The 14,515-nt window shown below is 36.0% G+C and overlaps 1 protein-coding gene across 1 annotated transcript in view; it reads left to right on the top strand.

Moving 5' to 3' along the window:
- Window positions 1-12,427, top strand: part of LOC124620955 — a 40,343-nt gene extending 27,916 nt beyond the window's left edge. Inside the window, exon 2 of the mRNA XM_047147105.1 lies at window positions 10,818-12,427. Coding sequence (XP_047003061.1) covers window positions 10,867-12,411 — 1,545 coding nt within the window. The 5' untranslated portion in view covers window positions 10,818-10,866 and the 3' untranslated portion in view covers window positions 12,412-12,427. The remainder of the gene's footprint in view (window positions 1-10,817) is intronic.
- Window positions 12,428-14,515: the final 2,088 nt, after the last annotated feature.

Below are 14,515 nucleotides of genomic sequence, written 5' to 3'. Positions count from 1 at the left end.
GTCAATACAGTACCCTGAATATTTGTTGAGTAACTTGCATGTCACTGCTGAAGAACACTGTTTGTAGGTTAGACTGCGAAACATGTTGATGTGAACCAAACTCTTGGTGCAACCCACATGTCATCAATTTGTTCATTGAAAAAACTGCTTTCACTTGAACAGTTAGCTAAGACAGTCCTGCATTAGGCAGACAGGGTAATCTGTGCACTTCCCAAATGTTGTAGGTAAGTAACAACAAAGTCCAAATCACAATCCAAGTAAAAAAAAAAAAACAGGGTCATGTGCAATATACGCACTAGATAGCTTTCTGTGAACAAAGGCTGTTGTGACAGGTATAACTGCCAGTGCACGGGGCAGCCTTTAAATCTGCTGCAAATGTTTTGGTATGTGACCTGTTGCCAGTGGATGTTATATCAACTGACTCAGCAATAAAGTAGCAGGATTTCAAGACCATCATCATGCATTAGTTTCAGAAATTCAATCCCCAAGAGAATTAAGGAATTCATCATGTCAGTAGAAGGCAGTAGACTAATTGTTCTAGCAGAGAAAAAAATTAGTGTGGTTTGATAAGCCTACTCTTAAGGTATTGCTATCAGTCAGAGCATGTTTTCTGAGAGATTAAAATGGAGATAAGCAAATCAAATTTCAATTTCAGACCCATTTACACTTGATCCTTTCGAACATATTTAAGAAAATTGTTTATGATAGAGTATTGACCCATTTTTCATGGCACAAAGTTTGTCACTGGAATGAAACTAACCTCAGAAGCGGGGGGGACATAAGGAAAGTTACTGGGTGCAGTCTTGTTCTTAACCTACATACATGATCAATGACTTTCAAACTCTGTTAAAATGCCTGTGATATTGTTACACCAGCATAATAATCCTAGATCCAAAAGCATCCTTACTAGACTCAGATCACACAGTAGCTGAAAATGCCTACAGTTGTTTCATAGCAAACAGTTTGTCTTACTCTTCTAAAGATACATGTCATGGAGGTCCAGACATAAATAATTATACCAGTGCCTTAAATGAAACACACTGTGTAAAATTTCTTTCATTCAATTGAATAACAATGGAGGCAATATACAGGTAAACTAATCATGAAGCTCAGTTCAGTATGTTTTACTTTCAGAAATCTCATTGTGTTCACCTTAAAATTAGTACTTACTTATTGTGCATGTTTTTGTGTTCTTTTGGTTTATGGCATTGCATCAGAAGTAAATAAAGTGTTTATACTGGGTGATTCGGTGGTGATGATACAAACTATCAGGGATGACAGAGAAGAGTAATGTATAAATTTGAGGTAAGGGACAATGGTCTGGAAATAACAGGGCTAAAAGTTATAAGCGAAAATCATTGTAATACCTCTGACAGTGGAATATGTGTGTCATTAATGTTGTTAGGATTGTAGTGTAGGTAACTTTCTGAGGAGGTGATAATATGAAAAATGGGCTCTAAAATGCATACCTAAGAGCTGGGAGCACTTGTTCATGTTTGATACAGTGAAACACGTCTCTTCTGTTGAACAAGTGCTCACAGTTCTTAGGGTACATGTTTTACAGTCTGTATTTATCAGACTTTCTTTTGTTGTTTTGGTCCATACTACCACCTGAAACTTGCCTGCCCTAAAATCGTAGCAACAGCAGTACCGGTACATGTATTCCACTGGCAGAGGTATCAGAACAATTTGTAACTTTTGACTTGGATGTTGCCAGACCAGGGTCCCTTACCTCAAAGGCATACATTTAGCCTTCTCCATCAACACTGAAGTTTGTAATATCATCAAGGAATCACCTTGTATATTTAATACTGTTTCCTGTCAGTAGTTGGCAAGTTAAATCATGAATTGATTTTTACGGGAAGGAATGCAGAAATTTTGGAAGCTTGTGTTCTGAGACAATCATATCACATGCTGCTACAAGAAAAAAGTGTGCAGGAAACTGGATTGGTTACTAAATCTCTGTAAAGACTTATGATGGAATGATGAAATATCAAATTGACTCACAGGAGTCAGTGTACCAGAAATTAATTCTGTTGTCAGTCATTTGTGTAGTGTGTCTCCCAGATCCAGTGACTTCCCAGAAAAATTGAAATTCCCCTTAGTAAAACCATTTTATAAAAAATGGCGAATAAGATAATGTACACACAGACCAGTGCCATGCTATCTGTGTTGATTGCTTCTGAGAAGGTCTTGTGCAAGATAGTAGTAACACATCTCAGTACATGTAATTGATCAGACTTGTAGGCTCTGATAACCTTGCTTTGAGTGCCTGTACACCCCAAAAACAACAACACACTTGTAGCCTGGGTGCAAGAAAAAGGGAGTCTACAGTAAATATTATTTCTTTCCTGTGTGAGGCATAGTAAAGTGAAGAATATCTTCTTTCATTTGACAAGTGTGCAGACTCAAACAGACCATGACATGCAGCTGGCACCAAGACTGGAGAGACTGGTGCACTCGGCAAAGGGAGCTCCGTATTGAAGGACTGCAGATGGTCGGTGTTCAGTCACACAGCAATTCCCGATGTAGGCTCCTGTAGGTTGGCAAGCAGTAATCTATGTAGCCAAGTCGTGGATGAATACAAGAACCAGCACTTGGAGCCACGTGACTGGCCACAGTGATGTAGTGCAAGTACTGGCAGTGTGGTGAAGCTCCTGCCACAGGAACTGTGGTGAAAGCTGGAGTCTCGAAGGAAAACAATTGTGTATGTTTATGTGTATGGAAGATTGTTGTCCTGTTTTCACCAAATTTGAAGTTAGTGGGCGAGGAAGGCAACCACCTGTGGTACACAGCTGCATAAGTGGTAGTTGGATCGCAAACACTAGTCATACAATATAATTAGAGCCATAAACACTCCTCCTCTGGATCACGGGGTCCCAGGTTCGATTCCTGGCCGGGTTGGGGTTTTTCTCCACCCAGGGTCTGGGTGTTTTTGTTGTCTACATCATCTCATCATCATTCAGAAAGTGCTGAGACTATAAACGGAAAGATAAATGCAGACTTTGCAAACAACAAATAGAAACAGTAGATCACATCACAAGCAGATGTACAATACTAGCAAATACAGAATACCCCAGAAGACATGACAATGTAGCAAAATTAATACATCATCAACTTGCCATACAACATACTAACAAAACAACACATTCCCACATACAAGTATGCACCACAAAATGTACTGGAGAATGATGAATACAAATTATACTGGAACAGAACCATTATAACAGATAAAACAACACCACATGACAAACCTGACATCATACTCACCAATACAAAAAAAGAAATTAACACAACTAATTGAAATATCCATACCCAATACAACAAATATACAGAAGAAAACAGGAGAAAATATTGAAAAATACATCCAACTGGCTGAGGAAGTCAAGGACATGTGGCATCAGGATAAAGTTGACATTATACCGATTATTCATTATACTATTAACTACAGGAGTCATACCACACAATATCCACCAGTACATCAACGCAATACAGCTACATCCAAACATATATATACAACTACAGAAATTTGTAATTATTGATACATGTTCAATTACCCGAAAGTTCCTAAATGCAATGTAACGTAAACCATACAGTTAACAGAAAGTCACACTTGATCAAGTCCGCGTCACTTTCCATTTTTAACCAGACGTAATGTCTGAGAAAGGAAAGAAATAATAATAATAATAATATTAATAATTCCTGTGGAGGCCCGGGAAAAGAATGGGCCTCCGGTATGTTCTGCCAGTCATAAAAGGCGACGAAAAGAACAAACCACTAATAGGGCTAACCCCCCTTTTAGTGTGATTAGTTGGTTCAGGACAGAACTAAAGAAGCCTCGGACAAGCGCCGTCATTGTCGGGAACGACGCTTGAACCCTATGCCCGCCCACAATGGTAACGACACTGCTAGCCAACTGGAAAATGATTCAAATCCAAATAGAGGTGTTTTGCAGGATATGCTTCCTGCAACCACCCTAGAAGGAAAACAAAAGACAGAGGATGAGATGGTCAGATGAAGTTAATCTACACCTCATGTTCTGTTATTACCAAGCAACAAACCTAGGAACCAACACAACTGGATACAGATCACAAGTATACACAACATTTATTACCAGATACCCAGAATTAAAATTTTTAACAGAACGATGACTAGCTGATCAGATCGGTGTAATAATCAAAAATAACAGGATACCCCAGTCAGAATTAGAAAACATCAAACAACAAGTACAACAAATACTGGAACAAAATAATGTGCAATCAGAAGAAGAAGAAAATACAGTAATGGACTCAAATATCCCAGAGCAAACAAACAAAGAACAACACGCATCAATTAAACAGTCAGAGGAAAACGAAATCTTAAGACAGTCACCAGAACAAGCACAAATAGAACACGCAGTGACACACATGTTAGATATAGAAGAATAATTTCAGCTGACATATATAGAATACAAAGACACAAATACAGACATTAGACCATTCTTGCATAGACCGCCAAATAACCCACAAGTCGAAACAACAACAAAAACTACCAACACAATCTTACACAACAAAATAAATGAAAACACAACTATGGAAGAGTTACAACTACTGGTTTATATAGGAGCACTCACTACACTAAATATACACACTAGGCAGAGATCAGAACCAACCAACATACAGAAGAAACCCACAAAACCAGCATGGCAACACAGGCTACAGATCAGAATAGAAAAACTGAGAAAAGACATCGGACAGCTAACACAATTGATAAGAAATGAAATGTCAGAAAAAAAAAAAACGAAAAAGGTTAGGTAAAATCTCACAACAAGAAGTGATAGAGCAATTAGGTGAAAAGAAGCAGAAATTACAAGCATTGGCCAAATGACTTATAAGATACAAAAAAAGTGAAAATAGAAGGAAACAACACCAAACATTCAACACAAACCAAAAGAAATTTTACCAGACAATAGATAACACACGCATTAAAAAGGCAATCCACCAAACATAACAGACATGGAACACTTCTGGAGCAACATATGGTCAAACCCGGTACAACATAACAGGCATGCACGGTGGATACAAGCAGAAACAGACACATACAAGATGATACCACAAATGCCTGAAGTGATAATTTTGCAACATGAAGTCACCCAAGCAATTAATTCTACTCACAATTGGAAAGTCCCTGGAAAAGATAAAATAGCAAATTTCTGGCTAAAGAAATTCACCTCAACACATTCACATCTAACTAAATTATTTAACAGTTACATTGCAGACCCATACACATCCCCTGATACACTTACACATGGAATAACTTATCTGAAACCTAAAGATCAAGCAGACACAGCAAACCCAGCTAAATATCACCCCATAACATGCCTACCAACAATATACAAAATATTAACTTCAGTCATTACACAGAAATTGACACGTACAACACAGAACAAAGTTATAAATGAAGAACAAAAAGCCTGTTGCAAAGGAGCACGAGGATGTAAAGAGCAACTGATAATAGATGCAGAGGTGACACATCAAGCTAAAACTAAACAAAGGTCGCTACACTATGCATACATTGATTACCAAAAAGCTTTTGATAGTGTACCCCACTCATGGTTACTACAAATATTGGAAATATATTTAAAATAGATCCTAAATTGATACAGTTCCTAAACATAGTAATGAAAAATTTGAAAACCACACTTAATATCCAAACAAATTCAAATAATATCACATCACAGCCAATACAGATTAAGTGTGGAATATACCAAGGAGACTCATTAAGTCCCTTCTGGTTCTGCCTTGCTCTGAACCCACTATCCAACATGCTAAATAATTCAAATTATGGATACAATATTACTGGAACATACCCACACAAAAAGACACATCTGCTATACATGGATGATCACACTAGTTTTAACTACTGGCAGCAACAAATCAACAACTCAACCAATTACTAAAGATAACAGAAGCATTCAGCAATGATATAAATATGGCTTTTGGAACAGACAAATGTAAGAAAAATAGCATAGTCAAGGGAAAACACACTGAACAAGAAGATTACATATTGGATAACCACAGCGACTGCATAGAAGCAATGGAAAAAACAGATGCCTATAAATATCTAGGATACAGACAAAAAATAGGAATAGATAATACAAATATTAAAGGAGAACTAAAAGAAAAATATAGACAAAGACCAACAAAAATACTGAAAACAGAACTGACAGCAAGAAACAAGACAAAATCTATAAATACTTATGCTATACCAATATTGACCCACTCATTTGGAGTAGTGAAATGGAGTAACACAGACCTAGAAGCACTCAATACACTTACACAATCACAATGCCACAAATATAGAATACATCACATACATTCAGCAACTGAAAGATTCACATTTAGCAGAAAGGAAGGAGGAAGGGGATTTACCGACATAAAAAACCTACATTATGGACAGGTAGACAATTTAAGAAAATTCTTTGTAGAACGAGCAGAAACTAGCAAAATACACAAAGCAATCACACATATAAATACATCGGCTACACCACTGCAATTTCATAACCACATCTACAACCCTTTAGATCACATAACATCAACAGATACAAAGAAAGTAAATTGGAAAAAGAAAAAACTACATGGCAAGCACCCGTATCATCTAACACAGCCACACATCGATCAAGACGCATCCAACACATGGCTAAGGAAAGGCAATATATAGAGTGAGACGGAAGGATTCATGATTGCAATACAGGATCAAACAATAAACACCAGATATTACAGCAAGCATATTATTAAAGATCCCAATACCACAACAGATAAATGCAGACTTTGCAAACAACAAATAGAAACAGTAGACCACATCACAAGTGGATGTACAATACTAGCAAATACAGAATACCCCAGAAGACATGACAATGTAGCAAAAATAATACATCAACAGCTTGCCTTACAACATAAACTTATAAAACAACATGTTCCCACATAAAAGTATGCACGACAAAATGTACTGGAGAATGATGAATACAAATTATACTGGAACAGAACCATTATAACAGATAAAACACCACATAACAAACCTGACATCATACTCACCAATAAAAAGAAGAAATTAACACAACTAATCGAAATATCCATACCCAATACAACAAATATACAGAAGAAAACAGGAGAAAAAATTGAAAAATACATCCAACTGGCTGAGGAAGTTGAGGACATGTGGCATCAGGATAAAGTTGACATCATACCAATTATACTATCAACTACAGGAGTCATACCACACAATATCCACCAGTACATCAATGCAATACAGCTACATCCAAACTTATATATACAATTACAGAAATCTGTAATTATTGATACTTGTTCAATTACCCAAAAGTTCCTAAATGCAATGTAACATATACCGTACAGTTAGAAGGAAGTCATGCTTGATCAAGGTCCGCGTCACCTTCCATTTTTAACCAGACGTAACGTCTGAGACAGGAAAGAGAAATAATAATAATAATAATAATAATAATAATAATAATAATAATAATAATACAAATGACCTTAGCCTGCCAAATTCAATTACTTGTAGATATCTCAGAGCAATAGCATAAATGGAGAGAAAAAGGAACCACATACTTCACTAAATGTGAAAAACATTTGGTGACAACTTAATTAATGGATTGTATATCTATACCTTTATTTGTCCTCGAGTCCCTGCATTATTTGTGACCGGCATTTCAGTAGAATGCTTTTTGCAACAGCACTGGATTGTGGCTGTAGAAACATTTACAAAATCATGTTATGTTACTGGGTGAGGTAGATTTGTGAAGCTGCTGTGCGCAGCCTACTGCAACTGTCAGGGATCAACTTAAACCGAGGCAGTTGTTATTTGATGAGTTCACACAAAATGTTTCAGAAAATCCAAAAAACATGAATTGCTAAGAACTTCGACATATATTACAATTTCCTCTCTTATCACTTCCTGCAATATTTTGAAAAGTTTTTTATGATTAGTCTGTGAATGTTGTCCTGACACCCTTGCTTACTGAAGAAATAAGAAATGGAGAACTAAGATAGCCAACAAAGAAGCATGTGAGCATGTGGAGGAGGCATTGTACATCATGTGCTATTGCTTAGCGCACTATTGCCTCATTTTCGGACAGAAGGATGATACTTCAGTGGAAAATGATAACCAAGACACTGCAGTCAATAAAATTGACCAACCAGGTTGGGGAAACTCATGTCAGCCAAAGCAAACAGTGCTATCTCTGATAAGAATAGGACACCATCCATTGACACAGTTCCCTCTTCTGGAAAAATGATACACCAATATGTGAAACTCCTGTAATTTAAATATCACCAACATATTGCTGGTGGAACAGCGACCAACGCAGTACTGAAAAGTATACGTTTGTGTCGACAGTCACAATTTATTTATTTTTACTACTGTTTACCGGTTTTGGTACACCGTATGATCCTCGGGTCATCCTATGATCAAAAAATACAATTACATAGTTAGAACAGTAATGCAACAGCAATTTACAATAATATTATTCTTTATGACGGCAAACACATGGCACATAGTGAATCTTAAAATGTATAGGTAGACTTACCCCTGGCATCTAGTAGTCACAGTTACTTCCCAAGTCGGTGTGTCAAATACTTGAAAAAAAAGTTCAGTGTTGAGCTTTAAACAGATTAAATTGTGGTCAGCAATGATAAGAGTGCTGCTATGTACAGAATTTGTTTTATTTATTGTTCTTATTTTTCGTGCCTCTTCAAAAATGTCAGTGTTAAAGATATCAAAAAACGGCATAAAATTTGAAAATAAAAAATTACTTATCAAAATAGTCTCTATTGTAACAAAAGATTAACAGCAAAACCACAGCTGTGTTTAGCCAAGTTTACATTTCACCATTGTATACAGTTTATCCTACCGTAGAACATCTATCTGACAATGAATCTTTAAATTAAGCAATGTCGATGTAATAAAAGCATTACATTATAAAAATATGAAATTAATTTTTATTGAGAAGAAATCAAATGTGCAAAAGGAATAATGATATAGTATGACTACATATTACTTTGCAACTGTCAGCTGACAATCTTTGGTCGCATCTCCAGATTGTTTGTCCAAGAAATGACCATGTGCACACAGGGGCATGGGGAAGGCACACTGCAGCACAGCTTAGAGCCCCCACACACATATGGTCATTGCTTGGACAAACATGAAACTGGAGATGTCACCAAAGATTGTCAATTGATGGTTGCAAAGTAGTACGCAGCCACACAATGCAGATTCCCTCTGGATGCCTGATTTATTTTCACTAAAAATTAATTTTCTATTTTTATTGTATAATGATATTATTCTGATGGTGCTCACTTAATTTACAGGTTCACTGTCAGAACAGTGTTTTATAATAGTATAAACTGCTTGTAATGGTAAAACATAAAGTTGGCAAAATACGTTTGCAATTTTGCCTGTGATGTGTTGTTATAGTGGAGACTATATTGTTATGTGATTTCTTATTTTCAATTTTTATGCTGTTTTTTTTTATATATTTTACATTGTGACTTTAAAAAGAGGTAAAAAAGAATAATAAATAAAATATATTCTGAAAGCTCAACATTGACCTTTTCTGTTAGTATTTGACATGCCTACTTGGGAAGCAAGCACGCTGACTGTGTACCCACGGCAAGAGGCTACCTGTACATTTTAAGGTTCCCTTTAAACCACATGTTAGCTGTCATAAAGGATAATATTTTTGTAAATTGCTCTTGCACTATGTAATAATATTTTTTGATCATAGGATGGCCTGAGGATGGTACTGTGTACTGAAACTAATAGGCAGTGGGCAAAACAAATAAATTGTGACTGTAGATACAAACATATACATTTTAAGTTGTGTAATTTAGTTTGTGGTACTACTTATTTTAACTATATGCTTCATATGTTGACACAACAGCAACACTCAGGTTGACAGGAAATCTGTCTACCATCCTAGCTGACAAAAGCAACATTGTAACACATATTTCAGAATTTGAAGTCATTGAGCTAGTGATACCCTCTCTCTCTGAATTGATGGCCAGCCATCCACATATGACAGGTTGTTCTAGCTGTTATAGTCAGCTAATTCTTGTTCCATTAACAAACATCACAAACCAGGACCAGTACAGTCCCCCCCTCCCCCAAATATAAAGTCACCAATGTAAATGGAGACACTAATTGTCTCATGAATTTTTTGTTCTACCTTCAATCATTTATTCAAAGATAAGTAACCTGCTAATCATTCTGCCTCATTTGTTAAGAAAAATTTCATGAACCATAGTAATGAAGCTTTTAGATACACTGAAATTCTAGCTCTAATTAACCACTCACTATGATGTGGACATTTTAAGTGTCGTGGCTCATTGTGCATTAGGAAATATGTTGACGTGTTTGGGAGTTGATTTAATAAATGGCAAGGTAAATGTTTAATTGAATTGTATCAGCTACAAACCACAATCTCTGTCAACATAGGCTGACACTGTGAAAAAAATTGCTGATCTGTGTTACTGAGGAATCAGCAGCTGACTTAGTTCAAACATGAAATTTCTATGTTAATATCCAAGAAGAGTACTGATGACTGTGCTGTGTTAAGAATCTGAAGTCCATCCTCATTGTCATCACCACCATGATCTTTACTATCTGCATTGTTTCAGAGAAATTACTTTTTGTGTACACCTCTATGTTGATTTCATGTCGCAATATAGCAGTTAACATTAAATTTATCATAATTCTGCAAGTAAACTAACAATAAATTATGCCTCGGTGAATCGTGTGTCTGACAGTTCTGTCTCTTATTTCAGGATTTTTCTCTGGAGTATTCAATGTCAGTAGCTTCCACGGTTTTGCACAATGAGTTATGGAAGAACATCAGAAGATTTTAACACGTCAGTGGGCGAATTAGCCATCCTGATGAATGATACTTTTACTTGCTGCCTAAGGAACTATGAAGCATTACTGCCTTACCTTGAGAAAAAGGAAACAAAACCTAAAATATATCACAAATTAGTGCACATTAATATACTGTTGAACAAGTTAAATGAAGAGCTTGTAGGACTTAGGGTTGACTATGTAACAGTGGAGTCATATGAACCAAAAAGGGAGACTTTCCTGACTGAACAAGGTAGGAAGAGAGGAATGTTTGATGTGTCCAAGGTAGACAGACATGAGACCAAAAGTATAAAAACAGAAGCACCATTTTCCAATAGTACTAAAAATTCCATTGCATCATCCTTGGAGACTGGAAAAAGCATGCAGTCACAGAATTTGGTATCAGTGGATACTAAAGGAACTAGATATACACAGGAACAGAAGTCAGATAATCATGGTACGAAAAACATAAAAACAGAATTACAAAACTCAAATGAAGTTGAAGATTTACTTGTAATTCCCATTGGTAATGGTGAAATACCTGCAGGTCAAACATTTGATGCCACGAGTAATGGAATGACGGTTCATTATGCTGGTGACGAGGAAGGTGAACCTGTAGCAGGTAGACATTGGGGGGGCAATGCTTATGATAAACCTGTTGATATAACAACTCAAAGGGAAAATAATGAATGTGTTTCATTACAAAAGGTAGAAACTGTGTCTAGTGCACAAGAGAAAAATGATATAGGTGACAAAGTAAAGAAAAATACTCCAGATTTTCCTATCATAAGTGAGGCAGATAGTTTACATGGTCATAGTTCAGAGGAACTGTGTAATTCAGAAGATAAATTACATGGCATCATAAGGCACAAGGGTGGAAGATATAAGTGTATATTGTGTGATCGTGAACTTATCAATTACCAGGCAGTACTTGGTCATGTGACAGGAAAGAAGCATAAATTGAAACAAAAAACTGCCGTGAACAACAGTTCTGAAGTTTCAAATAATTCAGAATCTGCTTCTGCTTCTTCTGCTGTTTGCTGCTCAATTGCTGATACTTTTGCTATTGTAGAGGACAGACACCAGGTAATATCAATGAAACATGCAGTCAGATTAGATGATATGTGGGAATATTTTGACGCAACATTTCACATTAACAAAAAAATTTTCAGGATTCATTCAGGGCAATTAATATGCTACCTTTGCAATGAACGGATAGGGAAATACGTGCTTCATGTGAAGAAACACATTTCTAGTGTTAGGCATCTTCATAGGATAAAAATTTTAAAAAAAATTGAACTTAAAAATAAATCATCAAATAAACAATTATTGGATGTACCAGGCATTCTGAAGAACATTATTCCCACAACTCAGTTTAGTTTGGAAAACAAAGGCTTTTTTTGTAGTGTGTGTGACAGCTTTTGTGAAAATGAAATAGTATTATGTCATATGACAGGTTTCAGCCATTGGAAGAAAGTAAGACGAAATGGAATGATCAATGGAGCATTAACAACCACAACAATATAACAATGTTGAAACAGAAGTTTTGTGTGTATTTGATTACAATATTACAACTGCAATATACACTGAAGTGGACACACATGTGGCCAGCATGAAAGCTATATTACACTAGGAGTAAAAGGACAAAGATGTACACACATGGTGAGTGAGCTTGAGAGTACGAAGATATTATACACTGAGTTGATGTTGTGGACAGTAAAATGTGTACACACATTGTGTACATCCAACAACTATGTTGGCTATGCAAGTGTATCATAGCAGTGCTTATTGTAGATAGTTTTTATTTTTTTGCGAACTTGTGTGTGTGTGTGTGTGTGTGTGTGTGTGTGTGAGAGAGAGAGAGAGAGAGAGAGAGAGAGAGAGAGAGAGAGAGAGATCATCAAACTTGTAAAAATGGTAGTACGAAAACATTAAAAATGTCTATGCTAGAAGTATTTCCATTCTTTGGATCAAAGAATGCTGCTTTCTTTTTAAAGCATGAGGGTAATTTCTTATTAAATTTATGTAAGTTAAAAAACATTTTTCATTGCAGTTACACTTTGCATCAGAGAGAATCATACACAAAATAATTTTCTATTAGGTTTCAATAAATTTCTCAAAATATATACATGCACTTTAATCTAATTTCATAGCTAAAATAAATGATAAATTCAAAGAACCCTAGTTGATGTGGTGTATTGTTAATGAATGTAATTGAAGTAATATATTTATTTTTAAAAAGAACAGTAGATTATATAGTAATGTTCCATAGCTTAAACTTATTCACAGTTTATTTGTTGGTTTACACCTTAAAAGTTTGAGTTATCAGTGAAAAAATTGAGCCTATCACTTGTTATGCAAAATTTCAATTTGTGGTGGAATTGAGAACAAACTCATGCATTTCCTGTTAGCTGTGAGAAGTCTCTCACATTTCTTGTCTTTTATGTTGGTGAATGCCAAAAATCCCAGTTTACACAAATGTGGGAGAAAAAATGCACCATGATATTAACTGCTTTCACTGCTGTTATTGCGTTCTCTTTCCTCACTAATATCCAAAAGTTGATAAGCAGTGGTTTACCATATTCCAGCTGAAGCATTCGGTCTGTCTGGAGTTCTGCGAGCTGCTTGTCTTCCTTCAATGAAAGGTCAATGGTGGATTCTGGAGACAGCATATAAGGACTGTGCACCCAGTCGTATTTGTTGACAGTGATTGAGGGAAAATATTGCACTGCTTTATTTTCAAGAACCATGAGGTAATTTAAAATGAGTTCATTGGTTATGCCACCTTGTAGAACTACCCTGAAAGTGAGAGGAAACATCTTGATATTTTTCTATTTTCCACTTGTAATTTCCATATTTTAAGTTTCAGTGAGTTTATCTCTTGCTTTCAGTCCTTCTTTTTCCTTGCGTACTGTGGTTTAGGTAATTGAAATGGCTGAAATTGTTAGCCAAATAGGCTGCCTTTGCACACCACTCCTTGTCCTTTAATTGAGCTGTAAAGTCTGGCTCTTTGAAACTAAAAATATTTGATAGCTCTTTTCTCAGATGAAAAAATCTTTCTGGACCTTACCGTTTGCCAACCGGTGGATTTCATTATGCAGAACCAAAGTGTCATGTCGAGATCCCTCTTCATGGTACAATTGTTTGCTGAGTCTTGTCTTAAGAGCCCTAGACTTAATGAAATTTTCTCTCTAACACTTTTAAGTTATTTTGGAATAGTCTTCACCATCGGAGCCTCACAGTGTATGAATGAATGTGTTAAACATATGGCCTGGAAATCTTGTTTTAGTCTTGTAACAAATCCTTTGACTCTTCCAGTTATTGCAGGCACACTGTGTGTGCAAACAGAAAGAGAATTTTTCCAGAACAGCCCATTGTGTTCCAATGTGCTGGATATAGACTCATAAACATCTAAATCACTTGACATTGAAGGCAGTTCAGTATGTAAAAGAAATTGTCCAATGACTGAATCCTCATCAACTAATCTTATTAACTCAGTTAATTTATATTGTTACTTATATCATTTGACACACAGAGCTATATTGAAAATACACAATCTTCACTTATCTTTTTGTGGACACTGCACTGGATATGTGAAGACATGTTATCAATTTGCAAGAAAATTATATTG

The sequence above is a fragment of the Schistocerca americana genome, chromosome 1, assembly GCF_021461395.2.
Source record: "Schistocerca americana isolate TAMUIC-IGC-003095 chromosome 1, iqSchAmer2.1, whole genome shotgun sequence".
Taxonomy (NCBI): Eukaryota; Metazoa; Arthropoda; class Insecta; order Orthoptera; family Acrididae; genus Schistocerca; species Schistocerca americana.
This window is presented reverse-complemented; position numbering and strand designations above follow the sequence as displayed.